General features: G+C 38.2%; 1 protein-coding gene across 1 annotated transcript in view; it reads left to right on the top strand.

The window, feature by feature from the left end:
- LOC100892171 overlaps window positions 1-11,754 on the top strand; it is a 45,977-nt gene extending 34,223 nt beyond the window's left edge. The window contains exons 16-22 of the mRNA XM_030974021.1: window positions 775-951; window positions 1,594-1,719; window positions 2,305-2,439; window positions 3,056-3,255; window positions 6,275-6,408; window positions 7,451-7,591; window positions 10,566-11,754. Of these exons, the coding sequence (XP_030829881.1) occupies window positions 775-951; window positions 1,594-1,719; window positions 2,305-2,439; window positions 3,056-3,255; window positions 6,275-6,408; window positions 7,451-7,591; window positions 10,566-10,750 (1,098 nt within the window). The 3' untranslated portion in view covers window positions 10,751-11,754. The remainder of the gene's footprint in view (window positions 1-774; window positions 952-1,593; window positions 1,720-2,304; window positions 2,440-3,055; window positions 3,256-6,274; window positions 6,409-7,450; window positions 7,592-10,565) is intronic.
- Window positions 11,755-19,393: the final 7,639 nt, after the last annotated feature.

Raw genomic sequence — 19,393 nt, 5'->3', positions numbered from 1 at the left:
ATGCCAGATGTTTTGGCATCTTCTCCTATGGTTTCCCTCCAGTTTAATTACCATTTTGCTTTCGAAATCAAGGTAAAGGCAATTTGTCAGTAGACTACGCTGCGAACACGCATAAATATACAGAGTAAATATTAGATTTATTATTATTAGGCATTTAGCTACGCTATTCATAGTACACTGTATCACAGTGCTTACAATAATATGCAATATAACATTATAACCACAAATCTTAACATAACATTGAACAAAAAATAATAATAGCGAATCAAGTAGGAAATAAGTAGGTTTTAAGGAGTTTCTTAAAAACATCCACTGATGGAGCAGCTTTTATACTGGAGGGAAGTTTATTCCACTCCTTAGCTGCTGTAACAGTGAATGTGCGATCTCCTGCCTTACTACGAGCCACATGAAATGTCAATCAAAATGAGTCTGCATTGGAGCGAAGGTTTGTACGTACAGGTCGATACAACTCAAGACAGTCACTAAAATACTCTGGCGCCTGATCATGAAAAAATTTGTATACAAATAAAAGAATCTTAAAAACAATCCTCTGTTTGATTGGCAACCAATGAAGGGATGTTAGTAGAGGCATGGCATTGTGACGACGGTCTAAACAAAAAATAATACGAGCAGCCCAGTTCTGTAAACTTTAAAGTCTTATTATATATGTTTGAGGGACTTCTGTAAGCAGCCCGTTACAATAATCCAACCGGGAAAGAACATGGCTGCGAATCACATGATTTGAGCTATTATCCCTTTCTCTCTTGCCGTTAGATTGTAGCAAACAATGGAGCTCAGAAGATCAACCTTGATTCGTCACTTTCAATGGAACAAGATGATCAGAGGTTAGGGGAAGGGGAGTACCAGAGGCACTACAAGACCCTCCAGTCAATAGGCAAGGGAGCTTTTGGATTCGTCAAGATGGCCATGACTATAGCAGATAATAAGATGGTGAGTACGGGTAGTCAGACAGATGGATAGATGGAGGGTGAAAGAGAGAGATAGTGAGGGGGGGAGGGTGAGGGGGAGATAATGAATGATCGGGGAAGGGAAATGTGAGAGGCACTTCAAGAGCCTCCAGTCCACGAGTATAGCCGATAATAAGATGGTGAGTTCAGACGGACGGACAGACAGACAGACAGGTGGATGGAGGATACATAGATGGAGGTATAGAGAGAGAGAGGGGAAGGGGGCAAGGGCAGGGCAAAGAAAGAGAAAGAGAAAAGGGAAGACTGAGAACAAAGAGAAAAAAAGAGGTAAGGAGAGACAGAAAAATATTAATTATCTCCCTAGAAAATAAAAAGATATGTGTCATGTGTTTTTACTTCGCCTGGCGTGTGCTATTCATTAGTAGATATACAACATTTTGAATATACATGTATCTGAGCACTGTATTGCTTAGCATTACAGATGAAACTCTTTGAACCTGCAGGCAGTTTCTTGTAACTGTCAAAATTCTAACCTTGTGTAAATCCCATTGAAACATGGGTTATTTAATTATAAATGCACCTTCTCTGAGATGTCTATGAACTTAGACTTGTGACGGTTTTGGTTAACTGGCCCCTGATTCCCATTGATATCTTGTCTATGTAGGTTGTGGTGAAGTTCATCCGGAGAGCGAAGGTTTTGAAGGAGAACTGGGTGGACGATCCCAAACTTGGCTGTATTCCTCTTGAAGTGGCTTACCTCACTAAACTGGACCATCCAAACATTGTCAAGGTGAGAGTTTGTACCTCCTCAGTGAACCGAATTACCAAAATGCAGGGAAATTTGCAGATTCGTTGCCGTTCTCTGTGTACTTATTGTGTTAACAACAGATACATATAACTCGCTGTTTTAAACTGCTATGAAATGGCAATAAAACAGGATTTAAGTGACAATACGGCGAGGCTATTGTCCTTCCTGAAAAGCAGTAAAAAAAAAAAATAAGGAAGATTTTAGCTCACTATCTATTAAACCCATTTCGCAACTGCCTGCATAGAAGACCACTTGTATAAAAATGCCACTTCTCTATGATGACTTTATATTTGTTTGTTTCTCTAGGGCAGATTCTTTCGTTGAAAACTGAATTGAATACTGTATATAAAGATCATTTGCCTATAAAGACCGCTGTTCTTGTACTGTCTTTATGCACAGGTTTCATTTTAGTAACTATGTCACAACTATAGGAAGGTTTGCTGGGTCTATTTGAAACCATCTTTACTGGCAATCACATCCAAGTTGTAGTTGCCAATTTAATGTATGTGTTGATATTCCTGATCCCTAGAGTGTAATAGAAGTCAACATATCTTTTTCTATTTCTAGGCTGTGGACAGCTTTCAAAACGATGAATTCTTTCAGCTAGTGATGGAGAAGCATGGATCCGGCATCGATCTCTTTGAGTTCATCGACCGTCAGCCTAACTTTGACGAGGCCCTCGCCAGCTATATGTTTAGACAGGTAAATAAATATCTAGTGACCCTACATTTTGCTCCTTCGAGAATCGCTCTGGGCTTAATTTCGTCAAAGGTAAAGGGTTACTAGCAGATTTGATAGATAATTTTGCTTGAGATTTTAATTTTTTATACACATTACAGGCCTGATAATTACCTGATTTAAATTGGATTCCCGATTTAAAAAAAATAAAAAATTTCCCCGATTTTTTTTCTTCTCCCAAATCCTTTTTCTTTTCTTTTTTACGCAAGGAGGGGGAGGGGGAAATTATTAAGGAAATTTATAATGAGATCAATATTATTTATAATATCAAACATGTCTTATGATATATTGATCAGAAATTGTTTGCGCTGGAGGGAAATAATACTCATACATGTGTAATAATCGGGAACGCCAGGAGGTCAAATCTGACTGACATGAGCGCTATACAAGAACCCACTATTATTATTATTATTATTATTATTATTATATGAAAATTGGTGGGAGGGGGATCAAATAGAAATTGCAGCTAATCAACGTATCTTCTGTTTTGTAATGTATCTCCTGCTTTTGTTTGTTTTTAAAGTGGATATAAACTTAAACTTGAACTAAAACCTGAAAACTTTTTTTGGCTTGTTATCAGGTTGTAGCAGCAGTAAAGTACCTTCATGAACACGGCATTGTACATCGTGATATCAAGGACGAAAACGTGATTTTGGACGAGAAGTTCCAAATCAAACTGATTGACTTTGGTTCGGCAGCATACATGCAGCCAGGCAAGAAGTTCTCCACGTTCTGTGGAACACTGGAATACTGCTCCCCTGAAGTCCTGCTTGGAAATAGGTAAGGATAGATCAATGTCTTAATCATCATCATCATCATCATCATCATCCTCATCATGGTGATCATCATCATCATCGTTATCATCATCATCGTCGTCGTCGTCGTCGTCGTCGTCATCATCATCATCTACATCACCATCATCATCATCATAGATAGATAAATGGATTTTATTGACATCTTCGTGTCTGGCAGTTAAAAACTGAAATGAACATGAATAACATAACAAATTTCAAAGAACATTCACATAATAATATGAGATACCAATAGGTCACTTCCGCAATGCACTCAAATGCAGTCAAATGGAAATACCAACAAGCTTTCACACTCATCATCATCATCATCGTCGTTGTCGTCGTCGTTGTCGTCGTCATCATCATCATTATCAACATCAACATCGTCACCATCATCATCACCATCATCACCATCACCATCATCATCATCTTCATCTTCATCATCATCATCGTCATCATCATCATATCATCATCATCATTATCATCATCTTCATTTTTATCATCATCCTCATCATCGTGATCATCATCATCATCATCATCATCTTCATCATCATCTTCATCATCATCATCATCATATCATTTTCATCATCATCATCATTATCATATCATCATCATCAACATCATCCTCATCAACATCATCCTCATCAACATCATTATTATCTTTATTATCATCATCATCATCATCATGATCGAAAGTTATAGTTACCGCTTTACGAAGAGATACATTTGTACAAGAGACCAATTACTCCTAGTGTCTGACCATAGACGTAATAGAATGGACTATCGACGAAGCAGTTTCTTTGATCCTATGAGTTCCACCGGCAAGGTTTAAATTTCGCGCCGATGCAAAAACCCAGCGGTGGTCCCACCGCAACCCGACAGCTGGATGCAATCACTTGCGCAATCTTTCATAATCGCAACAGCAAGCTCGCGATTTGGGGTTGTTCGCTGCTCCTTCAAATCGTTGAGAACCTAGTGTTAAATAGTATGAGCACTCTCCGCCATGCGGTCGTAGCGAACATGTTTTCGTCTTTGTGCCTGACGATATTATTGTTATTGTTTTCAGCGTTGTATTTATACTAACAATTATTATTTATTTCGATGTGTGTATTGTTCCATAATACATATTTTTCTCGTACTCATGAGTCATGTGTTGTTTATAAAGTAATTAGAAGGGCAGGATTATCATTAGATGACATAAATAAGGAAGAACTTTATGATTATGATGGGCAGTCCATATATCGACATAGCAGACGACGGAAATGTTGAATATTTTGCAATGGTCAATTCCCAAATTTACGGACACAGATATTTATCCTAATTCCTAGATTCTCAAAAAAAACGTACACATATAGTAGGCCTACATCAAGATAAAATAAGATAAAATCTGAGGGAAGAAAAAAAAAAGCAGTCACTCTCGGATTAACAAGTCCAAAATATAACTTGAAAAAAACATGCACCCGCCGATCTCTATCAATGGGACTACGTGTGCAATTTGGATTAGACAAAGGCACGGCAATTTAATGGTCATGATGCGAAGAAGTCACGCATTACCACAGATTTTCTGAGCACTCACGAAAACAACCCCATTCTTCCAATGCCTATAAAAAAAACGCACGCAAACGCAACAAATAACGAATGATTGTATTCGACAAACGAAGGATTTGTGATCACCACAACGTCGTTGGTTTCACAGAGAAATTAACGGAAACAGGAGAAAAAAACACTTTTTAAACCGTATTTTGTAAGCTCTTGTGGTGACTTTCCTTGCTTATATGATGAGTTTGCTACACACCAACACAAATTCGTAAAAAATCGAAGAAATCACCGATTTCAACGGCTTTTTTTACAGATTGGCGAGCATGAACAGGACGTAAACCTCATGTTTACATCCGGGGCACTATTGACGTAGTATTTAGCTGCGCATGGGCAGAAGGCTCTCCTGTCACGATTCATTCATGAAATGAGAAGCGCAAATCGTGGGAAGCATTGGTCAGTGCGAAGCGACTTGGCCGATAGAGGTCGGCAAAATCCCGGTGGATCTCATAGGACCAAAGGACCCTTATCGGAGCTTATCAAAACATGCCCGCAGCGTTGCGGTCAGACTAAAAACATAGAAGAAAGTAAGACATAAGAACAGGTGGTAGCTATCATTACTTTTACTACTCTTGCCGTCGAAAGTCCATTTCTATTACGTCTATGGTCTGACAAATGTATAATATGAACTCCCCCTGCTCTTTAGTACAAGTGAAACAAAAATTGTTATTCAGATAGGAAAGAAATATTTTTCAACATGGACAGATTACTGGTTGGCAAGTCGCTTGTAAAGGAATTGCTTTCAAAGGACATGGACAGTTTGTGTGTAGCACATATGTACTGCATAAGAAGTGTTAAAAGGCTCCTTACATGAATAAAAGATATATTCAGCCACCTACATGTATGTATTGCTTTTATTTTATTTTTATTGTGTCCATAAGCAGATTCACAGCTTTAGACTACAGTACAGTTTTGAAGTGTACTAATATACTTCAGCCAAGTATTATGTAAAAAATAATTATATTCCCTTATTTCCCTGCATGTATACATGACTGAAAAAAGAAAGAAAAGAAATATATGATTCTACCCATTATTTAAAGTATTTCTTTTCCTTCTTTTTCTTCTTTCTGTCTAACTCTGTCTCGCTCTTTATCTCTCTGTCTCTTTCCCTCTATTGGTCCTATTTTTCATTCTATCTGTCTCTCCTTTTCTTGTTCCTTCAATATTTCTACCTGTCTATCTCTCCCCCCCCCCCTCCTTCTCTCTCTCTCTCTCTACTTCTCTCTTTTTCTTCTTTTTCTCCTCTCCTCTCTCCTTTACCCGCTCTCCATCCCCCTTTCTTCCGACTCTCTTCTTCCCATCTCTCTCTCTCTCTCTTTCTCTCTCTCTCTCCTCTCCTTCACCGGCTCTCCATCCCCCTCTCTCATCCCCCTCCCCCTTCCTCCATCTTTCTGTATCTCTTAAATCCCCAGATATGAAGGGCCACAACTGGAGCTCTGGTCTCTAGGAGTAATGCTCTATACACTAGTGTTTGGAGAGAACCCTTTCTATGACGTAGAAGAGACCATCGAAGCCATCCTGAAGCCGCCCTTCGCTGTATCTACAAGTGAGTTGTGTCCTCTGCAGGTTGAACCACCTGCTAAAGTTTCTCCAGGGTAATTTCCTACACTAAGTGCAGCCCTGGACTCAAAACTATACTTAACCCTAACCTTAAACCCTTACCCCAAACCTATCCTGAACTAAATTGTAACCTGAACCCAAACCCTAAATCCAAACCCCAACCCTACGTCTACCTTAACACCGATTATAATACTAACCCTAACCCCAAACCTACCCTCAACCTGATTGTCCCCCTAGCCCAAACCCTAAACATAACCCTGATCACCAACCCTAACCCCAAACCTACCCTGAACCCAATTTCAACCCTATACCTGCGTCTACTTTTAAACCAATTATAACACTAACCCTAAACCCTAATTACAAACCTAACCTGAACCAAATTGTCACGCTAACCCAACCCTAACCCTGCATCTATCCTCAAACCAATTTTAACCCTAACCCTAAACCACAAACTCCAAACCTTCCCTCAACCCAATTGTCACCCTAACCCTATCCTTGTGACCAAATAAAACCTGGAGCAGTAGTCGCTAGAGCAAATGTTTGAGCACATCAATATTGTGACTGGGCTTTGAGATCAGAGATTATTTTCAAAATATCTAATAGGATAATGTCCAGGGTTAACATCGAGAATAGACACATTTTCAAAAACACTTTTTCATTGTTTCCAAACTGAGTAAGATGGCTCACAAATTAAGTTTCTGCCTTTTGCTGGGATCGACTAATCGCTAACACATTATAAAGCCTAGAAAAAATATTTTGTATTGCCCTTTAGGTGCCAAAACATGGTTCGGTTGGTCGGAAATCTTTTTTCTTTTTTCTTTTTTAAAACTTTTTCTTTTCTTTTTTTTTCTCCCTCTTTGGGCTGATGTTTCTTAGTTTTGAGTGCTTTAATTTTTTTCTTTCTCTAAAAAGCGGTAAAAAAAAAGCTATTTTAAAAAGCCGACCATAGATTTCAAGATTTTGGGGTCGGCGATACAACATCTTTTCTTTTAGGCCTAACTGTGATTTTATGAAATGTTTATTAACAGCTCTGATGCAGCTTGTCTCCTGGCTTCTTCACCCTGAGCCCGAGTTCAGATGTACCCTTACACAGCTCCATGGCAGTGGCTGGCTGCAGCAACCCATGGACATCAGCATCTACAAATGGAACGAGGTCATGCCGCCTGAAGGTCAGTAAAGGATTGTTTTAACTCCCCTCAGGCTCTAAACAAATGATATATATACACATGGACTTAATGCGGCACTCGGACATTGTGCTAAAAAGTTATCCAGTAAATCTACTGTTACTTCTTTATACTCTCTCTCCACAGTTCCTTTGAAATCATGAACTTTTCTCAAGCACATTTTCAAAATACATTAAATGTAATTGACCTACTAGCGATCTTGAGCCCCATCAGGCTGCATAGAGCATGCCGTGCATGCTGCAGCAATCTGCTGTCTTAATACATTAATTGACCAACATTATGCTTGCAAAGTGTGTGGCTTCCACAGTGCCAGCAGAATTGTACTATGGAGTCTATCGTTAATGATAGACTGCCAATGAATGATGACCTACTAGGCATCTGAAGCACAAATAGTCCTTTTCAGGAAGACTCCAAAGACGGAGAGAAAACCTAAGAATACATCTCAACAGTTCCCACTTTGCATTTAATTTCTTCCCCCATGCTTCACACACACATACCCTACACGTAGACAAAGGAGTGGGACTAGCGAACTTTGACCCGAGCCCACCTCCCAGCGAGCGAGAGGAATGGAGTGACGGTGATGAAGATGAAGCATTGGCTAAGCTGTGTAGGAGAGAGTATGAGAGGCAGTTGTCTCTGACTGCTTGAAGTAAGACGTTGTCGTCGTCTGCATGCGTTGAGAACTTGCCATTGCAAGCTTTAACGATCGAGCATGAAATTTTGTCACCCCAGCCATTAAGTACAAGCTATATCGCCCCTCCATATAGTAGTGCTGTTTCTATACATTTACAAATAACACACTAATTCATTTGATGTTAATGTGCCCAGACTTAGTACTAGAGATGTCTCTTGGTGCCATCACTCTAACCCTTTATGTATGTTATTATTTATTTTCTTCATACCTAATTTTTTGTTAACCCATAAAATCCCAATTCTTTTCTTTTTTTAGGTTGATTTTATACATTTTTGCTATACACAGATTATTTTAGGAGGTGATTAATGCTCTTAGATCACTTAACAAATAATGTTAGTATGATCTCATTGGCCAGAGAAAATTTGAATCCTACTTTTTAACAAATAACACACTGATTAATTTGATGCAAATTTGCACAGACATAGTACTAGAGATGTTTCTTGGCACTCTAACATGTTAGCGGTATCTATGTTATTAGTAATTGTTTTCTTTACGGTATACCTCATTTTTTGTTAAATAGAATGCCAATTCTTTTCCTGTTTTAGGTTGATTTTATACATTTTTGCTAGACACTGATTATTTTAGGAGGTAATGCTCTTCGAATTAACAAATAATGTATAGTATGATCTTGTTGGCCAGAAAAAATAAGAATCCTACTAGATCCGCATGGTTTCTCGAAAATGAGAATAGTTAATTTAGTTATGCTCTGGGCACTCCAAGATCGCATAATTAAAACAAATGAGCATCATTGAAAAGGGCAGTTTTTAAATATGTTTATAAATGATAATAATGAAATATAGTTTAAGACTTGAGATTTTGTTGTTGTGATTTTATGTTTTCTATCATTTTTTTTAAGTTCAGCATTTTGTAACATCAACATTACATGCATGTACATGTACCAATATGTTGATATGTGAATGTATTGAAGGCATGCAAAATATACATGAAGCATTATATTTCTTGTAAAAAACTATGTCAGTGTACCTTCTAGAATGGATTTTCATGTTTCATTTTACGCCATTTATGACTTCATAACATACATGTATCACCCAGGCTACTGGTATGCAGGCCATATAGCTGCTAGAGAGATGTAGTTGCACCACATGCATGGGTGCGCACTCAAAGGTCAATTCCTGGAGGTCCAAAAAAGTTCTCTCCCACATGCGATAGCTATGTGAGGGAACCATTTCGGTGCTCCATTACTTTGACCTGGTTATGAATTATAACCCCGGTGATATCAATTCACATTCAAAAGTGTAATGCATGATCATTCCCTGGGGAGTATTCCAGTCATTTTACAGGCCCTGAAAATGCTGAGCGAAACTACAATGACTTTACATCCTATCAAAAACCCATTTAACACCTGGGTGGAGAGTAAGAAAATTAACAAACCTGGATTGCCAAAGGACGTTAGTGCCGGGCTTTGATTTGAACCCTCAACCCATGGCTTTATAGTCAAGTGAATGAACCGCTTTACCTGGGCTCCGTCTTACAAAGAGTTGGGATAGATCCTAATCAATTGCAAGTCCTTCAGTCAATCGCAAGTTTGTAGTCTTTCTCTTATGTACATAATTGCGATTGATATCAATCGCAAATAAATTGTGATTGATTTCAACTCTGTAAGATGGGCACAGGACAGCTCCACAAAGGAATCTATTTTATTGATCATATGGGATCACTATAGTATATTTATTTGTAAAGGCTCTTGATTCCCATATGAAGAGTCCCAGGTTCGATCCTTGCTCGATGCCTACATCCTTGGACAAGGTTCATGTATTTTACCCACATCTGTCTCTCTCCACCCGGGTGTAGATGGTTACCTGGCTATGCCGGGGAAATAATGTTTTCAGGGGAGTGTTTTACAAAGACTAAGATCGACTTTAAGTTGAACTTAACTTTGGCAGGCCGTTCATGCCACTTTTTGGACTCATCATTATGATCTTTAGATAATATCTTTTCCTTCAATAATGAACTATAAAAAAATGTAAATTCTGTAGATTTGTGACCATGATTTGTACGTCCCTTGAGCGACCAATGCCAGTAAATGGTTATAGCAAACAGTGGCATGAATGGTCTGCCATAGTTTAGTCCAACTTAAAGTTGATCTTAGTCTTTGTTGAAACATGCCTCAGGACGCTCAGAAAGAACAGCATTGATACTGATGAGGCTACCTTGGGCAAACAAGACCAAACTATCCTACATTATCTGCTGCTAAACTAGAATAATATCACATTCATTTGCTGTTCTTCTTCTTGATGATTTCAGGCGCAAGGGATACCAGTGACGTACCAGACTGCACCGATCCGACAGAAGACTCTGGAGACATCCTGGGAGACTCTGGCGGCTCGGCTGAAGCGGACCAACTCAGGAGAGAGTTTGAGAGATGTCTGGCTCTGGATGAGGAGTACGATGATCTGGTTAGATTAAGAGGGCTTAACGCGAGTATCTGAGGAAGGATCATGGTACTGTTGAGAGCCAGAAGGGGTCTTTGATTGGCTGAAAGGTGTCACATGGCACGACTGTGCAATATAAAAAACTTGTTTGCACTGTAAAATGCATACCTATTGTTTGTATTGCCTTAATAATATTGGATATTTATATAGCGCACATATCCACCCTGCAAGGTACTCAGAGCGCTCCAATATTACCCGGCTCTGCTAGGCTACCGATTTCGGTGCTCACAGCATTCAAGGAATTCCTTCCTACCTTAGCTTCACGCATCTGAAGCCAAGCCAAGCCAACCTGAATGTAGTTGAGAGGGTCTCGTCCTTCAAGGGATTGCAAATTCCCTCCATTTTATGTAACAAAATTGCACGCATTTTGTTGTTAAATATGATATACACTCCAAATGCAGAATTTCCTTGTGCCATTATATTTCAACCTCGGCTTGCGGCCTAAGTGTAATATAACCTCACTCTGAGGAAATCTGAATTATTAACACCAGAACATGCAATATTTGTATAGTTTAAATATAACTTGTCACATTCTGTTCAGTTTGTAACATATCAACGTACAAACTGAAATGCTTAGTATTCATTTATTTATTTATTTATTTACATATAACACATACATTTGTATTGATATGGAAGTTGTAAAGTAAGGGGGTTGGATCTTTTTCTTTTATTTTTGTGTTAGAAGATGTAAAATATTTTACCATGAATGAATAAATGATATAAGCTCGTGTGTACACTGGTTATTTCCATTATCATGAGACCAAAGTATTACTTCACCTTGACAACATCAAAATTCCACAGTAAACCCTGAAACTCTCTCAAAATGTTAATCTGTTAACAGACCTCAAAGTAGGTTATCTTCATGTCAAGTTAGCTATTGTAGCAGATTTGTTTGTCTTAATACAAGGGAATTACGATGAGTTGATTTTATTGGACAATGCAGGAACAATGTTGTTGAATGCCAAAATTGATTTATTGATGCGTGAGTATTTCAGGCAATAGGATTGATGAAAGATATAGCAATAGGTGAAGGGTTTTTTTGTAGATTCATTTTTCAAAATCCATATGATATTATTTATTGTTTTGACAGATTATTTACCTCTGGTACAGGAGAAATAAAAAAGATTTGAGAGGTTTAAAGATAAAGTTGAGTTCTGGTCATGCGATTGCATTGTGAAAGAAACAGTGTGGAATCGATCAGAAAAGGTTGATCATGTAGCATATAAGTATTGTGTGTCCTGCAAGGTTCTGGAATCATCAAAATGATAAGAAATTTAGCCCAGTCTTGGTAAAGTTACAAGCACTGTACACAAAAAGATGTATATGGGACTACACGAAAATGTGGCGTAAAAATGCGTCCTGATTTTTATTGCTGTTACATGCCATATTTAGAATATTAAGGCATTTGAAGAGCCATGCTTTTCAGGGAACATTTTTAATCTTATGTTCTTCCACACTTGCATAATAACAATGATTATGCTCACAAATTATTGTTCACCTCTTCCCAGAACTCAATCTTCTCTTTAAAGAGTAATACCTCTTTAGACAGCACTTGTATATGATGAAAAGTATTTTGTTTGTTTTTTTTATATTCTGAAATGCACCTTATTGTTCAAAGTTTGTTGTTTGAGTGTGTGGATTTACATCATTTTTTAATATACCCCCAAACTTGTAAAAAGGTTAGAAATTACTTAAGGGTAAACTTTACTACACAGGTAATGTACTTAATACTTCAATGTATTTTATGCACTTACAGATGATGGTTCTAGAGGTCACAAAATATGTTTGTTTGATGTTTTTTTGTTGTGGATTTACACAGAAGAGAAAATGAAGCATGTCAAAGGTCAACAATGACCCTGTCCATTGTAGAAAAGGGACTGAACATGCATTGATTTCCAAATCATGATGTAAATCGTAAGTGCCTATAGAATAACAATTTGTTTTATCATATCACTTGTTGTGCTTGTAGCTGGTTCTACAATAACTACTACTTCTATGTCGATAAATGTTTGTATTTTGTACGAAAGTACATTTTGTAATGAAAGTGAATTGTTGTGCGGGTATTAATATATAAGTAATGGCAATACAGTTATGTATTTTCAGTGTGTGTATTGCTTTATGATACAATGATGTAATATAGAAGTTTTTCACTGACTAAATGTACTCTGTTTTTCTTGAAGTCCTGAACGATATTATTGAATAAATACTAGTAAATAGTGAATATCACATTTACTGCCGATGTAATGATTGTACTATTCTAAATACACTGTAGACCTTTCAGGGGTATCGGAAGGTATGTACATATGAATTTCATCAGAACTCCGTCTGTTTATGATTATGAAGATAACTATGAATGTGACAATACAACTTTGTATTAAAGGCTCCTATAGCAAGCTCATAGCTGGAGTGCATAATGATATGATCACTTTAGAATACTCATAGAGAGCGCCAATATGGAGTATCTTTATATAAAAATGCTTTCCTGATTAAATGGATTTTAAATTTGAATCCAAGGTCAAAATCAGTTTAGGGCTTATGGCTGAAGAAATATGAAATAGAGCAGTAAAGCATTTGTGTAGTGGAAACAAATCTTTTAATTTAAATATTGATGACCAAATATAACTATGAAAAGATTATATTTACGGTATGTTGTATAGAATATTTTTAGTAATTTATGGTCAGAATTACCAAGGTTTAGGAAGAAGAAAAACATCAGAATAAGTTGGCATCTTTGCACCTAGCTTCACTTGTATACTGCTGCACATTGTGTTCTTAAAAGTCCTTGGATAGTACTGGAAACTATCGCTATCGTTTTGATATCGTTTTGATTGACAAAAACATAGGATAGTCGCAGTAAACAAATTGCAATCATTTGATTGGGTTCTATAGGAGTGAGCTGTATAAATGGAAATAACTGCTTTTATGTATGTGTTTGAATTTTAAATCCGTTCAGAGTCAATGTGTGAAAATATATAGGTGCAACAAATAATGCAAAGTGCCCCATTAATACATTCCTGAATGAATGAATTTGTCTAATTGTTGCATTTCATTTATACCTTTTATTTGTCATGTAAACAGCCAGTGAAATTTCCTATGGTTTGATTCTTGATGGTGAAAAATTAAAAATTGTTACGAGTGATTGTCTGTTTCTAAGGGTACCTATAGTGAAAGACGTCTAAAAAATGAGACGAATCATCAGAGGAATTTGGCTTCCGAACCTCTGACCGAGGTCTATGTTTACATTCACATTAATCTTTAATGCATTATCTTTTGTTGATATGAATGGTGTAAGGCTTATACCTGTTGCTTTTCTTTTGTGAATTTTGCAAGGAACATGGAAATGTTTTTCCAGCGGTGCTAATCATTTTGAAGGATGCATTAATTTGTGTAAACTAGAAGGCTTTTACCATGTAGGATAGTTTGGGGAGGGCAGTTGTAAGACTAGGCACCCCCTCCCACAAACACACATACGCACGCTCTCCAGCTGGAAGTGACACACATAAGTACATATCTCTCACAGGCAAGATGTACAAAATAATTCAATTGACATTATCGTAATTATTTGATCCACTTTTGTTTATGTGATATTTCATCTGCTCAGTCAAGCCAGAAGGGGATTAACTTTTTGTTAAAGTTCATGAGTTAACGCCCTGGCTACAAACAAAAGTTTTACAAAATTTCTGCTGAGACAAAAAAAATGATGACAAATGCCCTATCAAGGGAAAGCTTAAAAATTACATTTCGTCTTGAGTTATTAAGCATTTGGGGTGAAACTTTTGGCAGCTTATTCCTTCTGAGTCTGTGTTGTGTTTCTTCATTATATTTTGTTTTGTTTCTAAATGTCATGTAGGTTATTTACTTCAGAATTTTTTATTGCAAAAGTCTTTTTAATTCTGCGTGAAAGTTGGAAACTTTCCGCACATGTACAAAATTATGGCAGACTTCATGCTTTGTGATGAAAATGCTTTGCTGTGCTCAAGTTATTTTTTTTTGTGCTGCATAGAAAATGATATAGAAAATAAAAATGGTGTGCTTTTTTTTTTTTTTGCGACCAAGTCACACTTCACTGTACAATGCATTAATCAGTGCATTTTCTTTTCTTTTTGAGAGAGAGAGAGAGAGAGAGAGAGAGAGAGAAGAGAAGATAGAGGAAGGATGTGGTGGAGAGAAAGAGGGAGAAAGATAGAGAGGAAGGGAGAGAAGGAAGAAAGGGATGGGGAACAAGGGTGAGATAGGGATCGAGGGAGGTTACGAAATGTGGAGGGAAAAAAAAAAGTTACAAGCTCAGCGACAGAAATCTTGTTAAATTACTCTAGATGAAAACAGTACTAGGTTATTGCTACCGGTACTTGATTAATATAACATTGTGCTGAAAAGATTGTAATTTTTGCATTTCGTTATCATTCGATGTAACTACATTTGCATTACTTTCATGAACTGAATTTAATTGAAGGATTAAATATATAGTTTCGTTGCAACCAGTATCTGATTTTTTTTAATACTGATTTTAAAAAAATATATCAAATTATGAAAATGGACATTACAATGAACTACATGTAGTTTTAATAGTACAACATGAAAATAATTAATTTACATAATTCAGCATATTGTGCATAAGTTCATATAACTAACATGACTAGTAGGCCTACTGAGATGGACACCAAACCTTGATAGCAAAGTACATACTGTACTCTATAGAATCCTATAGAGTACAGTATGTACTTTGCTATCATTAAAGCGGGAAAATCAGAGAACTGAGTAGACTATAGTAGACTTTGAAAGTTGTAAATAGTTGGCACTAATTCAAAGTTGGCTGAATCAGTCATATAATTCAGGTATTTGCCCTAAAAAGTGACTCGGTAACATTGATGTAAGTTGATGAAAAACTGTAATTTTTGTATAAATTACTACTGTACTAAACCCCTTAACATGCAAACGGTCCTAAAATAATTTTCAAACCACAAAGATATCAATGGTTTCCTTTGAAGGCGTCACAGCGACTACCTCTTACAGAGAGAGAGAGAGAGAGAGAAAGGCCATTTTGAATTTTCCCAACCGTTTTCCCATGAAATAAGACATAAAACTGGCTTTAAAAATGTCTTTCAACTCTTAAATGCTTGGGATGGTATAAAGAGCCATTAATTGCTTTGTGACGATTTTCAATCACCTAAAATGTAATTGAATGTACAGTATAGTTGGGAAAATTAAGCAATCGATCAGATCGGTTTTCCCAATTTGTATCATTAATGATGATCTGTTTCCACTCAAACTCTCAGTTTATCTTTAATTGTACATTTACCGTTGAAGTCACCTTAGCACCATTTCTCTCATCTGAACAATGTTACCAAGTCCCTTTAAACACTGATTCTTTGCAGTTAGAAGAAAATAAAGAAATATAAAGCTATACCAACCAGATTCCTTTTCAAACTTTAATCATAATCAACCAATAGCCTGCCTGTATAAGGAAAAAGTGTGCAAGATAGATCTCTACAGCCGGGGTCGCGAAAATATACGATAGATAGGAAAGAAACTGATTTTAAAAATAAAAAAGATTTTAGAAAATGTTCTAGTGGTTAAGGCATTGGGGCTCTGCCCCCTTGACCCCACCAAGGGCCTGTGGATGCTCATCTGATCGTAATTAAATGTCTAAAACCCCAGAGCTAACGGGGGCTCCGCCCTCGGACCCCATTAAGGGCCCTAAGGCGGGGCCCTGGGTGCTCATCTGACTGTAATTAAATGTCTAAAACCCCAGAGTTTACGGGGGCTCAGCCCCTTGACCCCCTACCGGGGCTCAGGCCCTGGACCCTACGCCATTTTACGCTCTACCTGATCGTTAATAGTCCACTTTGAAAACGTTCCGCGGGGCCTGCCCTGCATGTAACTTGTAAGAGTGATGGTGTTGCAGATTTTTCTTCTGCCCCCCCCCCCTTCCAAACGTTTTTGCTCGTTACGTCACTGCCCCTGGAAGGTGAGCCCCTGGAATGTTTGCCCCCCTCCCCCTCCAATCCCAAACTGCTTCCGGCGCGCCTGACCAGCACACCTTTGGTACAATGTGAACAAAATTTTACTTATACAAAATGTAATCAGATAGGAGAAAAGGTGGCCTGCCCCCAGTCACTTTGTCAGGGGCGGCGATTTCTCTTGATGACCGGGGGGGGGGGACGAAATCCGAGGGACGGGGGAGCAGTGGCGTAATGAGCAAAATCTTCTTTTTTTTTAGGAGGGGGGGGGGGGAGATAAAAATCCGCACCCCCACTCTTACATGGTACATGCAGGCCCCGCGGAACGTTTTTTAAAGTGGGGGGGGGGGGCTAAAGTATTTCCGATCAGGTAGAGCAAAGCGAACGAAGCGAGTGGAGTGTAAATTGGCGTGGGGTCCAGGGGCGTAGCCCCATGAAGCTCAGGGGTTTTAGGTATTTTATAACGGTCAGATGAGCATCTAGGGGTCCGCTTTAGGGGCCCTTGTTACTTCTCAGGGGGTGGAGCGCCCGGAAGCTCGGTGGTTTTAGGCATTTAATAACGGTCAGATGAGTATCCAGGGGCCTGCCTTAGGGCGGAGCGCCCGGAAGCTCAGGGTTTTTAGGCATTTAATTATGGTCAGATGAGCAACCAGGGGCCAGTCTTAGGGCCTTTGGTGGGGTACAGGGGGCAGAGCCCCCGGAAGCTCAGGGAAAAACCATGCCATTTCAGCAACATTTGTAAATCACTGGTATCAAATTAGAAATAAACCACGTTTGAATGTTATTAGGAGGGAAACTGCCACCAACCCCCCCCCCCCCCCGTCATTACGCCAGTGCGAGGGAGCATAGTGAACGAGAGGGGTGAAGGTAACGGAAGTGACTACCCCCTTACAGGTTTTTGAAGTTTTGTTGTATTAACAAATAACATTCCTTAGCAAAACAATAGTATAAAAACAAGCAATATACCTTTTTCACACTTCACTTTTCTACAATGATTTACTTGTTTGAAGAATATTATGCGAGGGAGCGTAGCGAGAATATTTTTGCACTTTTATTCGTCTAAACGCTGCACTCACGTGCCGTCCAGTGCCGTCCAGAGCCTTAAAGTTTATTGCAGTCTTTAGTCAGTATTTGCTATACACTTTTTTTTTGCACTTTCTCAAATTTTGAGGGGGGGGGGGGACGATCCCTCCCTAAAAAAAATGAGGGGGGACGTGTCCCCCCCCCCCCCCCCCCCCTCCCCCCCCCCCCCCCCCCCCCCGGGATCGCCGCCCCTGCACTTTGTGGACCACCACCGCTAAACCCCACATGTAATTATTGTTCGTATTAAAGGTAATACAAGATTTTGGGAAATTTTGAAATTTGGGTGGATAGTGATTCTTTACAATTTTGATATACTTGGATGCCCCTGTGGATGTATTATAAGCATTATGAAATTTAGCCCCTAAAACACTTCTGCTTTCGAGAAAAGTTGAATATAAAAATTTACCGGTGCTCCCGGTAAATCTTGATAAATTTCAAATAGCGCCTACGGCCGTACAATGGTAGCTGCGACCATGAAAATCTCAGAATATGTAGTTGTGATATATAATTTCCGAATGGGAATAGCGAATCGGTCGATTTTAGTCAAGAAATATTGTTTTATAGCTTAATTCATATTTTGACCTTTAGAGGGAGCTTTACAACAAAAAGAGTTTATTATTTACAATTTCATAACTTTAGACTCGATTTCAACCGCGACAACGATCACTGAATATTGTAGGAGCGCACATGCTTTCAATATATTCATTTGAACCTTATTCATGACCCCATACCAAAACTTTGTATTACCTTTAAACTATGTTTTCTGTACGTTTAGAGTCTATATAGCTCCCTCTTTTGTACAGTTTTGTAGAAATTACATATATGCCAACACTCACTCTTGTAACAACTAGACCCGGTCTCCCTATCAATTTTTTTTTTTTTTTTAATATTTATCCAACAGAATCTTGGATCCGCTTGTGGGCTTAATCAACTTTGCCTCTTTCCTGGATAAGTATAAGCCCACAGACAAGAAGCGTGCATGCATGTAGTTTCTTATTACATACCTCTTTTCTAATTTCTTTATTATGGGCTAGTATAAAGTACGTGACAAGAGTAAACAGAGAGGCCTATATCCAGCGGACAATGGATTTGATAGTGAGTGAGAGAGATAGAGAGAGAGAGAAGGAGAGAGAGAGAGGGGAGAGGGAGAGAGAGAGAGAGGGGGGGGGGCAGCAACAGAGGGCAAGAAGTTTTACCATGGTCATCACACAGGTTTATGACCATTCTTCTGAAAGAGACGAGAGTAATAGAGTGGTGAAGTGTGACGTCATCAACAAATCTATTTTTTTAAATTTCGCAATTTTTTTCTTCATATTCCGAAAGAGCATCAAAAATAAAGTCCAATTGTCGAAAATCAATATGTTAAGTATTGGCTGAGATATGACCATCTGAATAAATATACAGGAACTCAAGTGTTATTTGCTCTGGCTCCTAACCATTATAACACCGAGTTCCTAATTGGAAATATATTTATTCAGATGGTCGTATCTCAGCCAATACTTAACATATTCAATTGATTTTCGACATTTGAACATTATTTTGTATGCTCTTTCGGAAAATGAAGAATTTTTTTTAGAAATTCTAAAAATTGATTTTC

This window comes from Strongylocentrotus purpuratus, unplaced genomic scaffold (assembly GCF_000002235.5).
Source record: "Strongylocentrotus purpuratus isolate Spur 01 unplaced genomic scaffold, Spur_5.0 spur5_scaffold_7, whole genome shotgun sequence".
In the NCBI taxonomy this organism is placed as follows: Eukaryota; Metazoa; Echinodermata; class Echinoidea; order Camarodonta; family Strongylocentrotidae; genus Strongylocentrotus; species Strongylocentrotus purpuratus.
This window is presented reverse-complemented; position numbering and strand designations above follow the sequence as displayed.